This window comes from Bos grunniens, chromosome 29, assembly GCF_055505025.1.
Source record: "Bos grunniens cultivar Pamir isolate PY7600 chromosome 29, Bosgru_T2T1.0, whole genome shotgun sequence".
Lineage (NCBI taxonomy): Eukaryota > Metazoa > Chordata > Mammalia > Artiodactyla > Bovidae > Bos > Bos grunniens.
In genome coordinates this window covers 26,848,832-26,870,594 of record NC_141193.1, presented here as the reverse complement: position 1 = coordinate 26,870,594, position 21,763 = coordinate 26,848,832, and the positions used below count along the sequence as shown (strand labels likewise).

Genomic DNA, 21,763 nt, shown 5'->3' with positions numbered 1-21,763 from the left:
GGTTCCCGCCCACAGCTGTCTGCGGTGAGACCAACTGAATTTACTCTGCTTTTAATTAATTATGGCCCTAAATGACTTACTGTATAGCACAGGGAACTCAGTATTTTATAATAACCCATAAGGGAAAAGAATCTGAAAAAGAATATATATCTGTGTGTGTGTGTGTGTGTGTGTGTGTAACTGAATCGCTGTGTAGTACACCTGAAATTAACATGAGGTGGTAATACAACTATACTTCAACTTGAAAAAATTAATTATGGCCTTGGGCAGGCTCTGAACAAGACTACATCAGCTCCACCGTCATCAGCAGCTGCCCCAGAGCAGTGTAACAAATCCAACAGCCTTGGGGGTCCTGGTGCAGCCCCCCCTCCCCCAACAGGCATTACAGAGGTTGATTTTTTATATAAGAACACACCACTAACAGAAACTCTAAACTGCCAAGGATGATTTTGTATGTGCTTTTATATTGTTCTACTCTTTTATGAGAATGCATCCCAATAGATTTTTTATAACTTAAAAAAACAGTACAGAAAGAATAGAAAATGCTGCTGTGCATTTTAGTTCAGGTTGTGATGGGCCCGTCCTGGGGCTGAGGTTGGCTGAAATGGAAACACAGGGCTAGCTGGTCCTTACTCAAGGAACATATTCAAAGACAGATGACCAGCGGCAAATGGAAGGGAGCGGGCACTCATCTGTAGTGGCTGCTGGCCCCTAAAGCAGTCCCGGCCTGGTGACCCCTGAATCCCTGGACAGAGGGCAAACGGGCACCGTCATTCCTGGGGACAGGAGGCTGCATCAGGGACCATGAGTCACCATGACAGACAAGACGATCCCCTCGACTCTGCAACAAGCAAGTCACAGAGCCGTGGGCGGCGGCGGGGGCGGCGCGGGTCTTTCTGTGACCTGAACCAAGGGCCAGCCAGCATCCAGACTCTGCAGCAGGGGTTCCCAACCTCCAGAATCTAATGTCTGATGATCTGAGGTGGGGCTGATGTACCAACTATAGAAATGAAGTGCACGACAAATGTTATGCCCTTGAATCATCCTGATAGCCTGTGCAAAAACTGTCTCCCACAAAACTGGTCTCTGGCTCCAAAACAATGGGGGACCGCTGCTCTAGAGGGCTGCAGACTTGACAGCTGAGTGTCTGGACTTGCTTGGGGAAGCCAAGGGGCCAGCACCCCTCCTGGTCTAGCTGGGGCCCCCTGGGCACAAGGGTAGAGTAGAAGTCACCAAGCGTGGGACCAGCCTCGGCTCCCAAACCTCAGGGGCCGTACTTCCCAAGCACTGAAAAGGTCCCCCAGCCCCCAGGTCCCCACCCCGCAATGAGTAGGCCATCTAATCAATGATTCCACAGCCCCTTGGCCTTCTCAACCACTCCATGGTTTAATAAGGGATGTCGGACAGGCCCAGAGAAGCTCTTGATAACAGTCCCTCTGAGAAACTAAGATGGTCCCAGAGGATTTGCAAAGCCACCAAAAGCAGATGGCAACCCACTCCAGTATTCTTGCCTGGAAAATCCCACGGTCGGAGGAGCCTGGTAGGCTCCAGTCCACGGGGTCGCAAAGAGTCGGACGCTACTAAGCGACTAAACTTACTTTCTTTTCTTTTCTTTCTACAATACACATCACTTCCCAGGTGGCGCTAGAGGTAAAGAACCCGCCTGCCAATGGGTTTGATTCCTGGGTTGGGAAGATCCCCTGGAGGAGATCGACAATACACCTGACCACATGGATTATGTGATCAGATTTCAGCCAACCACAGGGTCAGGCTCCTATTTCAATGCTCAGGGTGAATCGAGGCCCACCCTCACTGATCGAGGTTATCTTTAGAGGGGATTTTTTTTTCTCATTCAGCCTAGCTGCCCCTTCTGTTCTACAGGGAATACTCATGTACCCTCAGAGTCCATACAGGAGAGGAAACTTGGAATAGGAATTCATGGTACTCGGGCAAACCAGCGGGGATATAATGGCCACTTCTTATTATCTAAGCAGAGGCTGCAAATAAGGGGCCCACTGACACATGCATCTTATTTGACATCAGTGTTTCACTTTAACTGATTTGCTAACATTTAAAATGAGAGCCATAAGAATTCGTATTTGATTTCCAGCGTCTCTTGTAAAATGGAAGCCCTGGTACACTGGCCCCATGGGCAAGGAGGGTGCAGAGAGAGGCAGCCCATCCGTCAAGTCCACAGGTTGGATATTCACTAATTTTCTGGGTTTCTCTCGGAAAGTGTTTTTTAAAAAATCTTACTTGAAATACTCTTCACTCCCACTGACGAATGTCTTATTGGCCTGGCTGGTGAAGTTAACCATTGTCAAGTTGGGATAGGCGGTCATGCAGAAAGTCGAGTTCTTGATCTGTATTTTGGGATGGTCATTGATCACACAGGAATCTGTTCAGGAGAGGACAGAATGAAAACACAGTGAAATATGTACAGAAAATAGACACTTGTCTTTCCAGCAACTTAAAGACAAAAGCTAAAATATTTCCTAAATATTGGACAGTCACTTTGGGAAGATATTAACTGAGCAAAGCTGGATGCAGATGAATCCCAAAATTGTGTGTTACTCATCCCAGAGCCCCTGGTACCCGCTTCAGCTGTGCCTGGTCCTGGTAACAACAGCGCTTCTTTCTGGAGCGCTCTCTATATGCTAAGCACTTTACATGTGTTATCTACCCTGAGGCTCACAGCAGCCTAGGCTGTGGGTACCACTGCCTCCATCTTTAAGATGAGGAAAAAGGCTCAAAGAGGGATATTAGGTGATTCTACCAAAATCACACAGCTAACGAGAAACAGAAGCAGGATTCAAACCAAGATCCTTATGATTCCACAAAGAATAAATGGCTTGTGGAAATGAATTTTAATCAGACATCAGCAAAGCTGAAGGGCTACTGCCACAGAAGACTCACTAATAAGTTCACCTTGAACCCACTGCCTGGCATGGCAGCCGACACACAGAGGTCCCCTAAATATGCATGCCACATGCTTCCTGCACACTAACATGAGCTCATGAGTCTGCAACAGGGCTTCTCAACTGGGGACAAATTTGTCCACCAGGGGGCACTTGGCAATGTCTGAGGACATAGTTGTCCCCGTTCAGGGAGCAGGGTGCTCCTGGCATCTAGTGGGCAGAGTCCAGGGATGCTGCTAATCATCAGCAACGCACGGGACAACCCCCACGACGGAGAATTATCCAGCCCCCCTTGTCAATAGTGCAGAGGCTGAGAACGCCTGACCTAGGCTGGGGTGGGGTCGGGGAACTAACCAGATGAGTCGGTGTGTCAGGCACCTTGCTGGAAGCTTTGCCAATTATTCTCTCATAAAAGCCTCCGAAAACCTGGGAGGTGCCTATGGTCATCTTCATTTTACATAGGAAGAAACTGAAGTCTTTCTGATCATGTTACAATATCTCTATGATCCCCTGATTGATATTTTAGATAGAGTCCACCAGGATTAATGCCAAAGGATATGTAATGTATAAAGATGCCAAAGTAACACTAACAACAACAACTAACACTTTCACAGCACTTAGTGAAAGTGAAAGTCGCCTAGTCGCGTCTGACTCTTTGTGACCCCGTGGACTACATGGTCCGTGGAATTCTCCAGGCCAGAATACTGGAGTGGGTAGCCTTTCCCTTCTCCAGGGGATCTTCCCGACCCAGGAATCAAACAGGGGTCTCCTGCAATACAGGCGGATTCTTTACCAACTGAGCTATCAGGGAAGCCCTCAGTTCAGTTCAGTTAGAACAACAACACTTACACAGCACTTCACCATGTACTATTTTAAATGTCTTATGTGTCTTAAATGTCTTAGATGATTTGACTTGCATCTGCAAATAAAGAAACTGGGCACAGAGAAGGGCAGTTGCTTGCCAAGGTCACACAGCAGAATCAGGAGGCAAACGGTCACTCTCTCTTTGGAGGCCATGCTCTTAGCCACTGTACTTGGAAGCAGAGAACAGGGAACATAAACTCAAACACCTTTAAGAGTCAGGCTGGTGACACAAATGAGAAAGATATAAAATGGAGGGTACAAAGTTATGATAAACAGAGAGCACGACAGAGGATGAGATGGCATCACCGACTCGATGGACATGAGTGTGAGTGAACTCCGGGAGTTGGTAATGGACAGGGAGGCCTGGCGTGCTGCAATTCATGGGGTTGCAAAGAGTCAGACGTGACTGAGCGACTGAACTGAACTGAAGCAGAGAGTATGATCTTCCCTGTGTATCTGCAGATTTAATATCCTCGGATTCAACCAACTGCAGACTGAAATGTCGATGGAGGTTGGCTGGATACAGTTTTTGTTGTCCTACACCATTTTATATCCTGCACTGGAACACCTGCAGACTTCAGTATCTGACAGGGCTCTGAACCAGTCCCATGAATATTGAGCGATGATTGCACCAGCCAATCCTGCCATGCTTTTCCAGGTGTTCCGATAAAAGATGCAGAAACCCTGGATATTTACATGAAGTCTCTCCATTTTAAAATATTGGAAATAAGGCCAAATTATCTTTAAACACTGTGGACCAAACAAACAAAAACCACGTGCAGCCTAGACATGGTGCATGGATTCCGAATGCATGTCCTCCATGGCACAGCAAAGCGGGAACTGTGGACTCAGGAATTCCACTAGCTCTGAGAGCTTGGACAAATTCCTTTATCTGGCCAAGCCTCCATTTTTCGGATCATAAAGAGTCTAGTGTGAAGGCTGTTCCGAGAACCAAATTACGTGAGATAGATCATGAATGAAACCATCTCATGCAACATCTAGCACACAGCTGGACCTGGTAAAATCTAGCCATAATGCAAATGTCATTGTTACACCTTTTCATGGGGTGAGCATCTCTGATCCTCAACATCGTCTCTCAATTCCACTTGCCAGCCATAAGGCATCTAATGCCTCCCACACAACCTCTCCAGAATATCTGAGAAAGCTGGATAAAATTTAAAGCTGTAATAATAAGAACCCCTTACCTCTGACTGGTTCTTTAGACCACAGGTTTTCTAAACAGCAGTACTACTGACACATGGGATCAGAAAATTCTCTTTGGTGGGGAGGCTGTGCTGAGTATTGCAAGGTATGAGCAACATCTCTGACCTCTGCCCACTACATGTCAGGAACATTTATCTTCCCCCTGCCCCACTTGTGACAACCAAAAATGTCTGTGAACATTGCAAAATGCCTCCCCCCAAGTCTCTGGGGTTTCAGAAGCACCGCTTTGGGAGTTCTCAAAACACCTTCTTACCCAATATTATCTTCTTTGATCAGATAACAGTTTCAGGGGGATTCTGAGCTCAAAACTATCAACTATTTACCGAGGAAGCATTTGTTTCCCCCTCGGGGACCAGAATGAAGTTAATTAAAGCACCACTCATGTCCCTTTCCTGTAAGCACAGAAGCTATTTCTCGCCCTCCTGCCAAAAAGTCCAGCCCTCTGTGACTGGAAGAGATCGCTAATGCACGGGCAAACTCCAAATCCCTTGCTTCCAAATCTGCCACAGAGGAACACGTGGGCAGCTTCCCTACAGAGCGTCTCTGGGAGTGTCTGGATTACCACTCACCGCCGCAGTGCAAGGTCACAGCGTCCCTGCGGCACTGCGGCCTCCTGCAATATCCCCTCTCACCACTGGGCGGCAGGAGCGCGCTTCCCAGTGCACTGCGCCTTCAGGTCCGCCAGCAAAGGAGCGACGGGCCCTGCCGTCAGCGAGCTCTGCGGCTCAGCAACCCTGAACAAAGAACCGTGATAAGGATCACGCTGAACTGGAAGCGGTTGGAAGGATTCTCTTTACTTGGGCAACTATGAATAAATGAGAGCACACCAAAGACTAGGTAGAAAAGGAATCGTTGAATTAAAGTTCTAATGCAAATTAAGCCATTCTAGAAATAGAAATGGTATTTATGCAATTCCTATTTTAGGTGACCCAGCTAGCTCCTAATTTCAAAAAACAGTCACTGGTCTCACTCAGCAAGCATGGATTAGCCCTTCAACATTACAAATACCCAGAGGGTTGAATGTCCTTAAGGAAAACAGCCTCTTTCACAATCTACACCTTAGAAATGTGTGGCAAGCTCTACCAGGGGACTGAGCCAGGGCAGTACCAGCGTCCTGGCATCTAGTGATGAGGGGGGGTCCCAGGCAGTGGTCCCTAGCAGAGCTCAGGGGCCATGGCATAAAGCTGTTCCTGCTGTAAGTGAAGGTCATAATGGCCAGGGAATCTATCCCGCTTTCCTGGGACCAGCTGCCTGCTATCACAGGGTAGGATGGTTATGAGGTTATAAGAGAGTGGATGAGCTTGGAAGGTCATTTGTGGAACACTGCACTAGGAGACGGAGTTTTTCCACTTCCTAAACAAGGACAGTGAAGCCTGGCATGCTGCCGCCCATGGGGTTGCAAAGAAACGGATACGACTTAGTGACTGAACAACAAAAACAAGCCTCTCTCAGAATGGCCATTTGGGAGGCAGCCTGGGACATCATTGTCTGGACTCGCTTTATTTTATTTTTTTGGTGACACTGTGCAGCATGCAGGATCTTAGTTCCCTGACCAGGGATCGAACCCGTGCCCCCTGCATAGGAGCATGGAGTCTTAGCCAGTGGATCAGCATAGAAGTCCTTGAACTCCCATCTTGTCCAGCAGAGAAATGGGGCTACAAAGTTGTCTATGTCTCTGCAAGTCATCCCCTTTTCTAAGTCACTTTAGGACCCCACAGGGTCAATACTTATGAAAAGGATAGCCTGTCCCTGGTCACGGAAAATGGTCAAGTTTACAAAGCCCAGCAAAGAACAGATGGAGGGGTTCCATTGAAAGAGGGGAAATTGAGACCTTCACTTTAAACAAACAAAAAATTTTAAACTACCGGCTAAGAATGAGATAAGATCTTCTAAGCCTGTCCACATGCTTCCAGGGAATAGAATGAAAAATGTTCATTTCTCTCTCTGCTCAGAGCTTGCATCATTTTTATGGTTTGTATCATAAGGTGCTTTGCTGTATAATGTCTTCGCTCTGCCTTTCACGTTCCCTGGGATATTATAAGCCAGAAAAAAAAATTCCACAAAACCAGCAATGCCTGCACCCACATGCCTGGCCCAGACAATGTGTTCAGGTTGCTGTAAAAACACACACACACGCTACATAAATGTATATGTACATATACATATGCATTCTCCAACCATAAAGTAAATGCATGTCCCTGATAGAAGATCTAGGGAAAGAGAAAAAAAAGAATGGCTCCAAATCTACCAGGCAATATGTGTGTGTCTCTTTCCTGTGTGTTCTACCAGCACCTTATTGTTAGTAAAAACATAATTATACTATAAATCTGTATCCTGCCTTTACATTTAACATGATGTGCTGATGATTTCCCTATGTTTTATGAATATTCATTTTTAAAGACTATGAAGCATTCTTTAGTCTTTAAAAATGCACTGTAACTTATTTGAACCATGGAATTATTGAATTTTTGTTACTGTTTCCCATGTTTTCCTAGACTATAAATGTGACTACAATGAACAATCTTGAATAGTCCTCACCTGTGTCTTTGATTTTCCTTTAACAGTAGATCCCCAGAAGTGGTATTACTAAGTCAAAACTACTGTTCAAATGAGCTTTCTTTTAAACTCCATAGAATCTCAGCTACAAACACCTAGACAGATGTCACTCTGCCGAGGCTGACAGAATAAAGCCTTCAGGGGCCCTGGATGAGCAGAGAATCAGGGGTCACTGAGACCCAAATCCTGGTGCTGGCTCTACCTAGAGACATGTGACTGGATATTTCCACCCTCTGAGGCTTTGAGTCCACTTTGTCACCTGCAACATAGTGACCATGTCATCTGCCCCTTGGGACTCATAGGGCTCTTATTAGGAATAGCAGAGACATCGTTTATGAAGCTGCTGAGTAGGCTAAGGAGCGGTTAGGACCACGGCCTTGGGAGGCAGGCAAACTTGGTATCCAATCCTAGGTCTACCACAGAGCTAGCTTATGAACTTGAGCTCTAGATTTTTCACCTATAAACTGGAAATAACAATTAAACCCATATGTTGGCTTGTTGTCCATCCTAACATTGGTAATATGAGTTATTAAAGAGTTTTAACATGGTGGTTGATGAGTAGTAAGTGATGCTTGCTATTACTGTTAAGGCTTACTGGGTTGCATAAATACTAATGGATATTGTTAGCAGAGGGAACAGCGTTTCTAAACTACCATCCCTCCCAAGGGACAGCTGCAAGACACTGATCACCATGACCCAAGAAGGCCCTGACGGAAGTGCCCAGGGAAGCTTCCCTGGAGGCTGGATCAAGGCAACAGCCCTCCCCGAGCGGGGCTCCTTCAGAAAGTGACTTCTGCCCCAGACACAATCCTGGATGGACAGTCTGGGCACTGGGATGACTTGAGGCTTTTCTCCACTCCAGACCCCAGGTCCTGGACAATGCACTTTGCCAAAATGGCAACCAGGTTCAGGAATCCATTCCAGCAGCAGATCGTCAGTGGTGAGGGGTTCTCTCAGCGGCTTTGCAAAGGTGGCTCTGAGCTGGTAGGGAGCACAGGGCAAGAAGGTGGGCACTCCATTCCAAACGTGGTTAAGGGAAGACTAATTAAGGGCTGTGGGCAAGCGCCAGCCTGGTGGTTCCTACTCCTGGGTGCGCCTGGGGAACTGTAAACATACAGTTTTACAGAGTACTAGGCTTCATCCCCGGAGAGTCCACTTTACTTGGTCTGGGCTCGACTCTAAGTGATGTCTTGATTTGCTAGTTCCCAGGTGATGCCCATGAGCAACAGCTTGGGCTGAGAACCACTGCTCCTAAATTTAGAGTTCATCCACATGGAGATTGTAAAGATGAAGGCACGGAAAGCCCAGAGAGTCTCGAGGGGCTCTCACTCCTGGTCATTCCGCGAGTGGGCCCCACACCAGCTGCTGTTCAGTCGCTAAGTAGTGTTGGGCTCTTTGGCACCCCATGGACTGCATCATGCCAGGCTTCCCTGTACTTCACCATCTCTCCGAGTTGTTCAAATTCATGTCCATGAAAGTCCCCACTCCAGGGAATCCACAAAGCCTCATTCTGAGCACTTCAGGTGCCCTGGGTTTGAATTTGATGAGCATGTCTCTCCAGTGTCAGTTCTCCTGCAACCTCGTCCAAAGGGCCGCCAGTTGGAGGCTGGGTGTGTTGTGGGCATCCACGCATGGGTGTGTAAAAGCACTCCAGTGTGAGTTCCCGCCTTTAGGAGTGTGCCTCTCTGGAGGGGGTGGGGTGGTTAGGGATGTGTCGTCTTTCTCTCTTACACACTCAAAGCATGTAAGTAACTTCCTTGTTCTGCAGCGTGCAGGCTGTCCAGGCAAAAGAGCTGGGTTGGGGGACCGACACTAAGAGACACAGGATTCTGACTGCTTAAAGGGAATAACAGACGTGCTGGGGAAAGAAGAAACTGCGTGCTAACTGGTGTTCATGAAAATGATCAGCACCTTCAAAGGCATCTGGTACTGGCACCTTCTATCTGTGTGCTTTCCAACTCGGATCACATCCTCCACTTCTTTTCTCCTTACAGCAATCCCGTGAGGTAAGCAGATGAAGAATGTTGTTAGCATTTCTGTTTTTCAAGTGAGGAAAACTGAGACCCAGAGAGAAGTTACCTGACGCAAATGCACATACCACCAGGGGCAAAACTTACACACCGGAAGCCTTGCAGCCACTCTGCCCTGCCCCTCCGCACTGCCACACTTTTGCCCTTGACCTAACAAACTGATGGTTCCCCCAAGCCCCCGAGCCCCAGAGTGTTTCAGGTCTGAACAAGTGCTCCCCAGGAACACTCCCCACCTCCCCAGATGGCCTTCCCTCTTCTAAGCACTTCGCTATGTTCCTTTCTATCAGAGGTCTGTAGGTCAAGCGTCTCATGTGTTTACCTCATGCTCTGGGCAGCATCGTGTGAAGTGTGGACCCAGGCTCACATGCCTCACTCTCCTAGACTCTAGACCTCATTGCTTTACAGACTGTACCACGTGCACGAGTCACCAGGGGACACCACTGTAGCCAAATCTAGTAAGTCAGACTACTTGGTGGACTTGTAATTCTACATTTTCAACAAAGACTCCAAGCTATTCATGAGCAAACAAGAATTTGACTACCCAGCCTAGGCCATGAGTCTCTTAAATATTAGAATTAACCATATTCAAGGGTGGTTTTCATCTCTGTACCCCCAGCATCTAGTATAGAGCCTGCAAACATAATAGGTGCTCAGTTCATCCTCCCCGAATGAATGAATGAATGAATGAACAATTCGCCTGCTGCAGGTATATCCAAACTTACCTAATAAAAGTTTGGTTTTGTCTTTGCATTCCGGCGTGTTCCAAGGGTTGTTGCAGGAGCCCCAGGGCAGCACAGACACAAAGGAGGCAAACAGGTAGAAAAGAGTGTAGCAAATAATCACATTGTAGTATATGGCTATTAGGACGGAGATGATCAGCATTGCGATGCCACAGCCTGTGGAAGCAAAAGGTTCAGGATTCGTTTCCCCCAGATCCTGTGGAATCCTTAACGGTTGGGCGCAGGGGAGGGGAATGTGGGTGCTGGCTCCCTCTTACAGACGGACACATTAATAGTGGAATAGACTCTGTGTCTACAGGGACATCAAGACATTCTGCCAGGAACAGGGTGATGCCAGAGATGATCTTGGGCCATTCTTCAGAGGGCCCCAGTGGTGAAACTGATCAAATAGAGAAGGAAGGAGTGGGTTCTCCCAATCACAGAAGCAGGTCTCACTCCCTGGGGCCCTTTGGTGCCAGAGAGGGCAGGGAAGGGCTGAGGCAGCTGGGAAGCAGGAAGCACTCACCTTGCAGGGCTGGGATGGCCTTCCACACAGACACCGGCCCCTGGCTGGCAAACTGGCCCAGGGACACCTCTAGGAAGAAGATGGGCAACCCTGCCAGAGCCAGCATCATTAGGTAAGGGATGAGGAAAGCACCTTGGAAAGAGAGAGTAGGAGGTGAGAGCTCAGAGAGGCCCAAGCGGGCAGGCTCCATCCTCCCCCTCAGGAGCGAGAGCTCCCTGCCTTCTCCAGGAAGCTTTTGATATTCCAGCTCAACCGAAGCACCCAGGGACATATAGGAACCATCCTCTAAACAATGCCAGGGTACCCTGCAACCAGACAATTTTTTTCAATTCCCCATTGGATGGGTCATTGAGGGTTGCATGCTGAGTGTGCTTTATTCTTTTCTTTTTCTTAGTCTAGTACTTCAACATTCTCAAATTAAGCCCTTCCTTCCAATGTTCAACAAATCCACACTTCTGATTCACTGCTGGACTCCATTTTGGTGAAATCTCATTGGCATCCCAGCTCTCCAAATCTGCTAAGCTAGACTGCAGGGGCCCTTGACTTGAGTCACCTGTATACCTTCTACCAACCAGATGGGTGGTAGGGACATCTTTCCCCCCTACCTCAGCCTTCACACAGATCTCCACTTCCTTCTCCATGTGAGAAGTCCCTTCCATCCTGCAAGGTCAGTCAGTGCAAATGCCTCCTCCTCCAGGAAGTCTCCCTTCTCTACTCTCCCACAGCACCTCCCCTCCCAACACCAGGTACTTGACAATATTTATGTGGGTGTCTTATCTAGACTGTGGGCTTCTGATGATGTTGATCCTTCCTTTCTGTTCTCTAGAACGCCCAGGCCAGGGCTCCGGGAGCTGGCAGGTCTCCAGAGACTGGCTGAGGGTTCCTGGGGGTTCTTCATCCTCAAGGTAGGAGCTTGGTAGGAGCTTGGGGAATAGCCATGATCTTTGAAAAGGTCTAGACCAGGGAGGGCTGTTGCACAGTCAGAACCAATTTGGGGACTCATGACAGAGTCCCAGAACACTGGGCTCCACAGAAGGAAAGCTGATCTTTCTCTTGTCAGTTCCTCCTGCTGGAAGGACCTTTCCTACCAGGGCCTCTCCAGAGGAGGAAGGCCAGGGACTGCTGGGGAGTAAAACCGGGGCTCTGGCTTTATCCTCTCCTGAATGGGTTTTTGAGAAAGATGTGGATCGTGCAACCCTTCTCTTTTGTTCCTGGGAGGGAGGAAGCAAGCGAGCCCTCCATCCCCTCCCCTCCATCTCCTTGAACGGGCTGGAGCCGCAGTGCTTGCAGAAGAGGTTGCCTCCCCTCCTGGTGGCCGGACTCAACTCCCCATGCAGCCGGGCACTTTGTTTTTCCCAGATCGTGGGCAAAGGGCGAGTAAAGCTCGTCCAGCAGAGCCTCTGGCTGCAAAGCTGCCGTGCTCCCTGGACTGGAACCCCCTCTCTCACCCACCCTGGCTGTCCGCCCCCTTTTCTGGCACTGGAAGCTTTATCACAGCACCCTGGTCTGGGGACTCCATGCAGAGAATGAGCGAAACACAGCTGGGGCGGCAGTCTTCGTGTAACCAGCGTGCTTCTTCTGTTTCCAGGGCACCCCTCCCTGATCGTAACCACCCTGCCCTCCTCATAAATACTTGTCAACAGTGTCCTAATTTGGAATCAGGGGGAGGGGTGTTAACATATTTTTCCGTTTTCATCATCACGTGGCTGCACCTGTCCCTCCTCCCTGTACCTGGAGAGCTCACCCAGAGACCAAAAAACAAAGAAAGAAAGAAACAAAACCCAAACCCTTAAGCTGCCTAACCCGATGGGGTGAGGGGCGCATTTCTTATCTCCTTGGTCCAGTTGAGAAGCTGTGAAAGAGAAACTGAGGCGCAAATTCCTATTTGTAAAGGGGGCTTGGCTTAGCCCCACCCTGTGGTGCCTCGGTGTGGCCAGGGCAAGCAAAGGGGACCCTGGATGTGCCGGGTCCCTCCTCAGTGGGTACAGGAGAGGCACAGTGGATCCTAGAGGCCTGGCAGCTGGCAAGTGAGTGACTGGCACCCACCCCATTTTAGAAACGGTTTTCCTTCCACCCAGTGAGGACAAATGCAACGGAAACCGTTTTTGCTAAAGTCAAAATTAGCCCTGCTTGCTCCCAAGAGGACGTATCTGTGTGAGCACTTCCACTGGATTCTCAAGAGCACAGCCCCTCGCCGCTCTGCACCCACCTCCTGGCTCACCTGCATCCTGTCCTCTGCACGACCCAAGTGCCCAGCAGGCTCAGATTTCCAGGTTACTATCTTACCATGTACTTAATTCGATGTCCGGGATGGCACAGCTCCTGGCTCTAAAACTATTCACGTGCGAGGAGGGCATCAGGTACCGAAATACTTGTGGGCTAAATTAGGATTTATTTGAACTCGCCTGCATCAGTGTTCACCTGAATCAGGACCCAGCCTCCCAAGTGGTCAATGGGGCCTCGTGGAAACCCATCTCTCCCCTGAGCTCCATCTCCAGATAAAAGCCTCCTGGATCTAGTACCAACCAGGTATGGTAGCTCCTGCTCTCCAGCTTCCCACAGATGCCTATAGGGGATGGAGCTGGAGTGTGAAGGGCCTGCCCAGAGCCTCCTCTCTCAGCCTGAGTCCCCAGATTTTGTATCTCCTGCTCTATGTCCCCCGCCAGCCCACAAGTGCCCGCCCAGCCTGGGGGAAAGAGCGGAAAAGCCATACCTCCCCCGTTCTGGAAGGCCAGGTAGGGAAACCTCCAGACATTGCCCAGCCCCACTGCGTACCCCACCATGGACAGGATGAAGTCCAGTTTGCTGGACCAGTTCCCTCGGGCCTTATTCTCATCCCCTTGCTCGTCCTCCTGGGGGCGGAAAAGCACATTGTCGGATCACAGCCCTAGGTAGGTCGGCAGGCAGGTCCCATTCCACCCCTCCATCCCTCCCCGCTCAAAGCTGAGGGTCCTTCCCAGCAAGCAGGCCCCCACTTTTCACACGAGGATGCATCGGCAGGCAGGGCCCTGACCCCTCAACCCTGCACGCTTTCAGCAGGCAGGCTCCCAATTCTGATGTGAAGATCCATTTCAAGAGACTCTTGAACCCCCTCTTTCCCCAAATCCCGCAGTCAAGTCACACCAGCAAGCAGCTTTCCCCAAACCTTGAACCTGTAGGTTGATTGCAAGCAGATCCCTCCATCCCTAACCCCTGACCAAGAGTTCCTTTGGCAAGCAGGCCCCAATATCATGCCTAGGGTCCCCAGCAAGCAGGTTCCTAAATAACCCCTACCTCCCCAAATTCCTCAACACACCCCTTTCTCTCTCTCTCTCTCTTTTTTTTTTGGACTCCATGCTAAGGCCAGAAAGAGAGCGGCAATTCCTGAAGCCAGCCAGAGCCCCTGCATCACTCTCTCCAAAGCCTACAGGCAGAAGCTGCCTCTCAGCTCATTAAAGGGGCGCCTTTCAGCTCTAGGGAAAGGGAGATGGGAAGGAGGGAGCTTTAGGGGTGAAACAAGAGGGGGACGGATAAAGACATGGAAAGAGACAGGACATCAAAAACCTTGAGTTCTGGTCTACACTTTATCCTACCCAGCTGGATAACCACAGGCAAGCCACTGGCTCTCTTGGAGCTTCTGTGTCCCCATCTGCAAACTGAGGGGTTCAGAATCACAGTCTTCTGAGGCACCCTCCCGCTCCTGCAGTCTATGGGTTTGAGGGTCTCACCTCTCCAAGCACACACTAAGATGCTCTATTTGGGCACTCCCTAGTTCTGGAATGCCTTACTGCAAAGCAGAAGGAAAAACTGCAAATAAACTCAGAAAGTGTTCAGGACACCCAGACATGACACAGAGCTTCCAGGGACCTGAGCCCTGGTCCTTCTCAGTCACGTTCTCCCTCCTCCGTTACCCTCCACCTCCTATTCTAGCATTCTGGCCTGTCCACATTGTTCCACAGGCCATGGAGGATAAAGAAGCAGCTGGCAAGATGGGAAGAAGATCTAGGGGAGAGAGGAGGAGGGGCAAGGTGGGTGGCAGAAAGACAAGAATCAGAAAGATGGGCAGAGCTGAAAATAGGTAAGGGCAGGGCTTGATCTACACTGCCCATCTTTAATATCCCCACTACACACCTCTCACACACATACCATCTCCAGCTCCCTCCCCCTTCAATTCTTCCAGGGCTAGAAAGGGTGGGAGTTCCGGCTCCTTTTGCCGCAGTGCGGAGGTTAAGCAAGACATGTGAGACAAATTTTCTGCCTCCACCTGGGGTCACACTCTTGGGCACATGCTGTCACAGGCAGTTAATGCAAACCCTCCAGAGGTTCACCCCAAGAGTAAGGGCGAGTGGGAAAGCCTAAGCTTACATCCATTTCTAGTTATTTCAACAGCTGAGCTCTTGCTGTGTGGATAAGCGTGTGTGTGTGTGTATGTGTGTGTGTGTGTGTGTGTATGAGTCTACAAACACTAGAATAACGAAGAAGGGCTACATAAACCCTAGATCTCACACAGGGAGGTGTGCAGGTTCAAGAACCCCCCCACTGGATACACAGGCTTAGCCCTTGAGCTAAAAGGAGAGGAGGCTGTGGAGAGGCACACAGTGGGAAAGGACGAGCTGAAGTCTATGAAACAGGATGGAGGGAAGAAATCAGAGAAGGAGGGGAGAGACTGGAGGGAGTGGGAGAAGACAAAAGCCCATATGGGAGGAGGGCCACCAGCAACAGCTGCCTCCTCCCCCACTCAGGACTGGGATTTGCTTTGTGGGTTTTTCATGCCTCTGGTTGAACCTAAAGGATCAAATGCACAGGTGAATCCAGGTTTGTAGGGCCTGGAGCTTATACAATTGAGAGGAGTACTCTAAGAAAAATATATACACGAAATTTGGTACAGGTTTTGGAAAAGATAGGCTCTGAGGCTTAAACTTCAGTAGCGGCCTCATATAAACTACTTATCAAAGGAGTTATCACGATTATTGTAACTTGCAGTACAAAGCCCACAGGACTAAACCATCATTCCTCCCTTCCCCTCGGCCCAGGTTTTTCTCTGCATTTTCTTCTCCTTTTTAAATTAATTAAAAAAAAGAAAGATCCAGTGGTTAGCAAGAAGGGGAGTCCTGTCTGCAGAAAGGGGTAGGAATCTAAATGCCTCAACTGCTTGATGAGTCTGCACCTGGATGGCCGCTACCACTGAGGCTGGGAAGGAGCAGATAATGGCAGCTCCCAAGGTTGCAAGCCCTCTGGCAGGGTTGCGGCAGCCCTCCTGCCCCTAACTAGCGACCCCTCAGCGCAGTGCGAGTTTCCGAAGCCCCAAAGCTGCCTCCCGCATCCATCACCTGGCACTGCCAACCGGTCTCCCCATCAGCACACGTGCACCCGCTTGGGCCTGGCTCGCCTCTCCTGCGGCTGGGGAGCAGGAGGCGGCGCGGCTCCAGCCCGACCTGCTTACCTGGGTGGCAGCGGTGGCCACGCTGCCCGGGAGCACGGACGTGATTCCATCCGTGCCCAGCACCACGGTGCTCTGGCTCATATTCACCCAGCCTACGGCCGGGGTATTGTTCCGCTCCAGGGTGCCCTTCCCCACACTCACATTCGCATCCCCCTCCAGGCCCCGCAGGGCCGTAATCTTACAAGGCAGCGCGTTGCCGGGCCCGGCTCCCCCTGAAGGAGGGGCGGTCTGCGCATCGTGCGCCTCGCTCCAATCCCGCAGAGCCGCCGAGGCCGCCGGCGACCGCAGGCTACTCAGTTTGCAAGCCCCCGCTCCTCCGGGCCGCTCGGCCTCGCAGGCTCGCGCGTCGGGGGCATGGAAAGTTTGTGCGCCGGTGGAAGCGGACCTGGGCACACGCGGCGGCGGCGCGGCGGCGGCCGCGGGAAGCTCCTGCTCCGGGCTCGTCCTGGGTGCGCACGGGCCATCGTGGTGGCCCGGGGGCACCGCCGCCTCCAGGCTGTTGGCTGGTTGTTTATTCATTTCCTTGGGAGCACTGCAATCCTGCGAACACAACGTGAAGTTCGTGCAAAACAAGTCACGGCAGCCTTAAAAAATACCTGTATCCACATATAGAGACGTTCACAACTCAGATCCAGACAGAAGATCCAGGGAACAAATTGGAATCTGGATTTTTTTTTTTTTTTCCCCTTCTCCAAGAAAAACTGTAATCAGTATTTCTCAATCTGTCTCCCTGATAACTAGATGACATAAGGAAGCTAATATTCTCCTCCCTGATAGAAGGTGAATTAAAAAAAGATGCAGAAGTGTTTTTTGGAAGGGGGGAGAAAAGGAGGGTGGAAATAGCCCTACAGCCATGAGCTCCTCGCCTTCTTTGGATTTCACATCATGGCTTTGGGTGCCCACAGTCCCCATCATCATTGTAGAAAGATTCTTTAATTTTCCGCCCCATTTCCTTTGTCATTCAACAATGGACATTTGCTGCTTCTTTTTTTTTTTTTAATAAGCGATAGACAAGCTGTGGCCACAAAAGCTGATGCCCTGGCACCTGCAAGTGTCTGAGCCCAAATCTGTTATGTGAATCCCAGCGATCCCAAAACTACCCACACCTGCCAGGTAGTAAAGGCAAGGATAAGGAAAACGACCAAACAGTAACAACAACCCCGCAAGAACAACAATAAGCCAGATTTAAAACACAAGACAGTAACCAGGTTTATTTTACACAGCCTACATTCACTTCCAGATTCCTAGATATGCAAAAGAACCTGAGAAGACTTTTGGTCCTCCCCACTCCCCAAGAATAGCTATTCACAAGAGTTTAATACGCATGCCCCTATACTGGCTTAGGAACTGAAACTCAGGACTACTGATTTTCACTTGCTTTCTCCCAATTGAGAATGAAAATAACTGCCAGCAATATATATATATATATATATATATATATATATATATATATATTTTATCCACTTTCTCTCTTCATGTTATCTTTCAGGGCTTCATAAATATTAGTACCACCAATTACTATTATACTGTAAGAATAATCATATTACCTTCACCTCAGCCATACCTAACCTTCTTGCACAAATGCACAGGTCAGAACTCTTTAATTTGCACCAAATTAAGTATCTCAGCTCCAGCCAGCATTCTTATCTCAGTAGCCTCTAGTACTCCGTGGCTCTCTTCAGTATTGGCACCTGGCTTTTCAGCACCAAGGACAGTTCCCAGAAGAGCGGGATTAGGAGACACTTCCAACCTCTTAGCTCCAGCGTCTCAGAAACCTCTTTCCCACCCCCAGGTGATGCTTACAACTATAATGTACCTATGGTTGTCTTCCCTTTGCCTTTCAGAATATATAGAACATTTCACAAAGAAATATCCAAAACGAATCTGCCCTTCCTACCCTCGCAGCCACCTCTCCTCTTAAAAGAACAAAAGCAAACACTCACCATGTCTGAAACGGGCAACAGAGTCAACGAGTAGCGAGTGAGACCAGCTATTGACAAGACTGGGTTTGGCTCCAGCAAGAGGCGCTTTCTATATCTCCTTGGGAAAGGCCGGGTTTGCGTCAGTGCAAAGCAAGGTGCCCTTCGTTTGACATTTTCTTGATAATACAAGTTTGATAAATCATTACCCCCTTGGATTCGAGTTTTAAAGGGACATCAGCTGAGAGTATGCTGGCCAGTTGTCATTCAGGCAGGAGGGGGCTGCGTGTTCGGCGTGACTCATGTGGGTCTGATTACTAAACCGAAGCCGGCGGGAGGAGATGACAGTTTTCCTCCTCCTAATTAAGGGAAACATGGGAGGGACACGTCCCACTGCACCCAAGCCGAGGCGCAGCCACCAATGGATCGGATTGGGCTGCTGAGGTGGGCGTAGGGGAAGGAGTTAAATCACTGTTGTGTTTCCTTCTTTCTCCTCGGCTATATCCCCTTGCCACCTCTCCAAACCTGCAGGAAGAAGATTCTGCAGTATTACGCTACAGAGATCGAAGATCAGCACGAAGCACCACAGACCTGCAATGGCTGTGCACAGGGCCCCTGCATTTAAAAGGCTGTACCAACCTTGTCTGTACCTGACTTCAGATTCCCAACCTCCCTGTCAATTGGTGTTGGGGGGATCCTTAAAAAATAGGTCTTCGCTTAAAAAATTGAGGTCCAGTGTTTGCATTTCTATGTTATCTCCATGAACACAATGAAGAGACATTCCTAAATAAAATTAGGATTATTCTCATTGCATGTTTTAAGCTCTTCTGACAATATTATAGAGAAATAAAAAAGAAATTATTCCCAGCACTGATCTGGTTCTTAGGTCACTTTCAAAGTCAAAGGAACTCCATTCTTTCTTCCTGTCCCTGTTGATAAAAATCCACCACAGGCAGGGAATGACGCACAAGGTGTAATAGACCCTCCAAATCACCATCCTCGGCAGCTGGGCAGCAGGGCTGGCCCTCCGGGTGCCAGCAGAGGACGTTCTACCATACTGAGGCTAGGGTGGCCGCGGTGAGAAAAAAAGACGGGCTTTCCTGTTGGTATAAAGCAATGACTGCAGTCATAAGACAGGAAAGACACCTTTACAAAAGGGATAGTTTGGAGACTGGCAGGGAGATCGTAGCAAACGCTCCCCGTCTGGCCGAACCGGTTCTGGGAGCTCCAGGCCTTGGAAACGGGGAGCTCCGCAAAGCATTCTGTCCCTACCCTGCTGCCTGCAGCCGTGCTCACTGCCTCGGGGTCGGCGGCGTCGCAGTCGACTGGGCTATCCCCACGCGGCGTGAGGACAATACCGCGGCGCCCGCTGGCGAGGCTGCGGCGGCAGATTGCGGTGGGCGCCCAGGGCCTTCCTGCCGGGTCCCTCCCGCCTCCTTCCGAGCCGCGCCAGTGCACGCGGATGCCTCAGCTCACTGGCTCTGCCCCTCCAAGAGCAGCCGGCTAGGGACCCACGGTCTGCAGGATGATGGAAGGGGGAGAGGTTCCCTGAAGTGCCATTCCTCCCCAAGTTTCCTGGGGGTGGGGGGAGCTTCAGGCCTCTTTCCATTGTAGTTTTGATTGAACATTTATTAAGATCTCAACACTGAACAATCGTTCAAGGGCTTTCCATGAATGGGCTTTTCCATTTAGCTTCAAAAACAGTTTTTGGGAAACTCCCAGTTAGAAAGCGGGAGACAGAGGTTCAGAAAGTCAGCTTCGAATCCTGGAGAGTCTTCCCAACCCTCCCACAAGGCCGTCTGGGGGCCCGATAGCGCTTTCCAGGAGGGAAACCCAGCTAGGTGGCAGAGAGGGGAAGAAGGCAAGTGGAGTGGGACTGTGGTGGGCTCTCGTTGCAGGAGGGTGAGAAGAGCAGGTGAGGCCAGGAATCCCACATGGGGCGCTTGCTTCGACCCTGGCGGGATCGTGGAAACACCCTGGACTCCCGGAGCCACAGGGAAATCCAATGGGCTCTGCCAGGCGCTTCTTCCCAAACAGTCCGCAAAGAGTCAAAGCCGGATTCGAGAACTTAGGTAAACGGCAGGCAAGGCAGCCCTGAATTTCTGCGCCAGGATGCGCACCCTTAGATCCGGGTAGGCCTTGCCCTCCCGGCCCTGGGCTGACTTCCAAAAGACAGTCACGACTTCTAAGTCAGTTTTCGCAATTTGCATTCGAGCCGCCCCCGCCAAGTGCCAGGTGCCAACGCATCGACGCTCCGGGGCGCACGGACGTCCCGGCCCGGGCGGGAGAGAGCAAAGTGCGCAGAGGCGGCGGCGTGCTGCTGTCCTGCCGCCCCGAGCCCTGGCTCAGCCCCCACCCCCGGGTCTGACGTTTCCTCCGCAGGCCCTCCCCGGCCAAGTGCGCACTCGGTTCCCCCGCGTGGGGCCCGACGTGCGTCAGGCCCTTTGGAGATGGTTGAAGCGGAGGCTGCAGGGCGTTAGCGGAGGCGCTGCTTTGGCTTCCCACCTCCTCCCCTTCCAGTGGCTAGATCCTGCAGAGGAGGGGCCGCGTGGAGAGGGGAGCGGGAGTGCGGAGCGGGGAGACCTAGATGGGTCGATCTGAAGTCGACTGGGGTGTGGAGTGGCGGGCATCAGCCTAGCAGCAGGGCAGGGGTGCAAGGGCTGGGGAGAGCGCGGGGCGGTGGAGGGGAGGCGAGGGAGAGGCGGGCAGCGCCGAGGAGGGAGCCGCAGTATTAAAATACGAGAAGGCTCCGGTCCTGCCATTGCGGGCCTCCATCCCCCGCCCTCTGCCGCCGCCTGTTTGGAGTGATAATCTGGCTCTGAGCACCGCCGCCGAGCAGGCCGTAAATCCGCATCCATCAACGCGCAGCCATTCGGTCGGAATTAGCCAGTCACTACGGCCTTAATTACTTTGTCAAAGATGAAAAATAGTAATTGATTTTGCCCTGGATCGCTCTGCTCCCCCTCCTCCTCTTGCAGTTAAGCAAATAAATAGCTATTTTTGAAAACTCGTGTCTCCCCGGCGGGATGTGGAGGTGGGGAAGGGGCAGAATTTAGTGAAAAAGAGGCCATCCAGTGGCAGCCCTGACGCCAGCGCTTGTATCAGTCGCAGGGGGCAAACTGGGACCCAGGCAGGGGAGGACTAGGAGCTCAGCCTTGCGCCTTCAGGATGCTGCCTTCAACCGCGCTAGAGGAGGAAAGAAACGGCAGAGGAAGCGGCGTGTAACAAGCCCTGGCTCTGGTGTTAGCCCGGCGCTTGCGGTGCCAGCTTCCTCGCGTCCGCAGGGCAGCAGGTGACAAACAGCTGCCCGGCCAGTTTGACAGAATGGCGAAGAAACTTGCCTAAGGTCAGAGCGCAGAGCCAGAATCTGGTCCATTGTCTGTATCTATGTTCAGATGATTTTGCTATGAGCCACAAAGACCTAAAACTTCTATAGATGACAGGTGCATGGACTCAGTGTGGGTTTCAGGTGACAGTGACAAAACAGTAGGAAAGCCATGCGGTATTTTTGTCCCTCTTATCTGCTACCGCGTTGTTCTACTGGAGTGTTGTTCTCGGTTAAGAATGTGGGCTCTGCCAGACACA

General features: G+C 50.5%; 1 protein-coding gene across 8 annotated transcripts in view; it reads right to left on the bottom strand.

Moving 5' to 3' along the window:
- Positions 1-16,793, bottom strand: part of SLC6A5 (solute carrier family 6 member 5) — a 55,809-nt gene extending 39,016 nt beyond the window's left edge. Inside the window, exons 1-5 of one of the 8 annotated variants that reach the window (XR_015158059.1) lie at positions 16,260-16,629; positions 13,551-13,689; positions 10,838-10,969; positions 10,315-10,488; positions 2,257-2,398 (exon numbers count right to left, since the gene is read on the bottom strand). Coding sequence is in view for 7 of the 8 variants with exons in the window: in XM_086385543.1 (XP_086241669.1) it covers positions 2,257-2,398; positions 10,315-10,488; positions 10,838-10,969; positions 13,551-13,689; positions 16,260-16,778 (1,106 nt within the window). In the remaining variant the exon portion in view is untranslated. Of the gene's footprint in view, positions 1-2,256; positions 2,399-10,314; positions 10,489-10,837; positions 10,970-13,550; positions 13,690-14,962; positions 14,982-16,259 lie in introns of those variants that run through there. The other 7 variants (XM_086385543.1, XM_086385545.1, XM_086385546.1 and 4 more) reach the window with 7 other exon arrangements.
- Between the last annotated feature and the right edge of the window lie 4,970 nt (positions 16,794-21,763).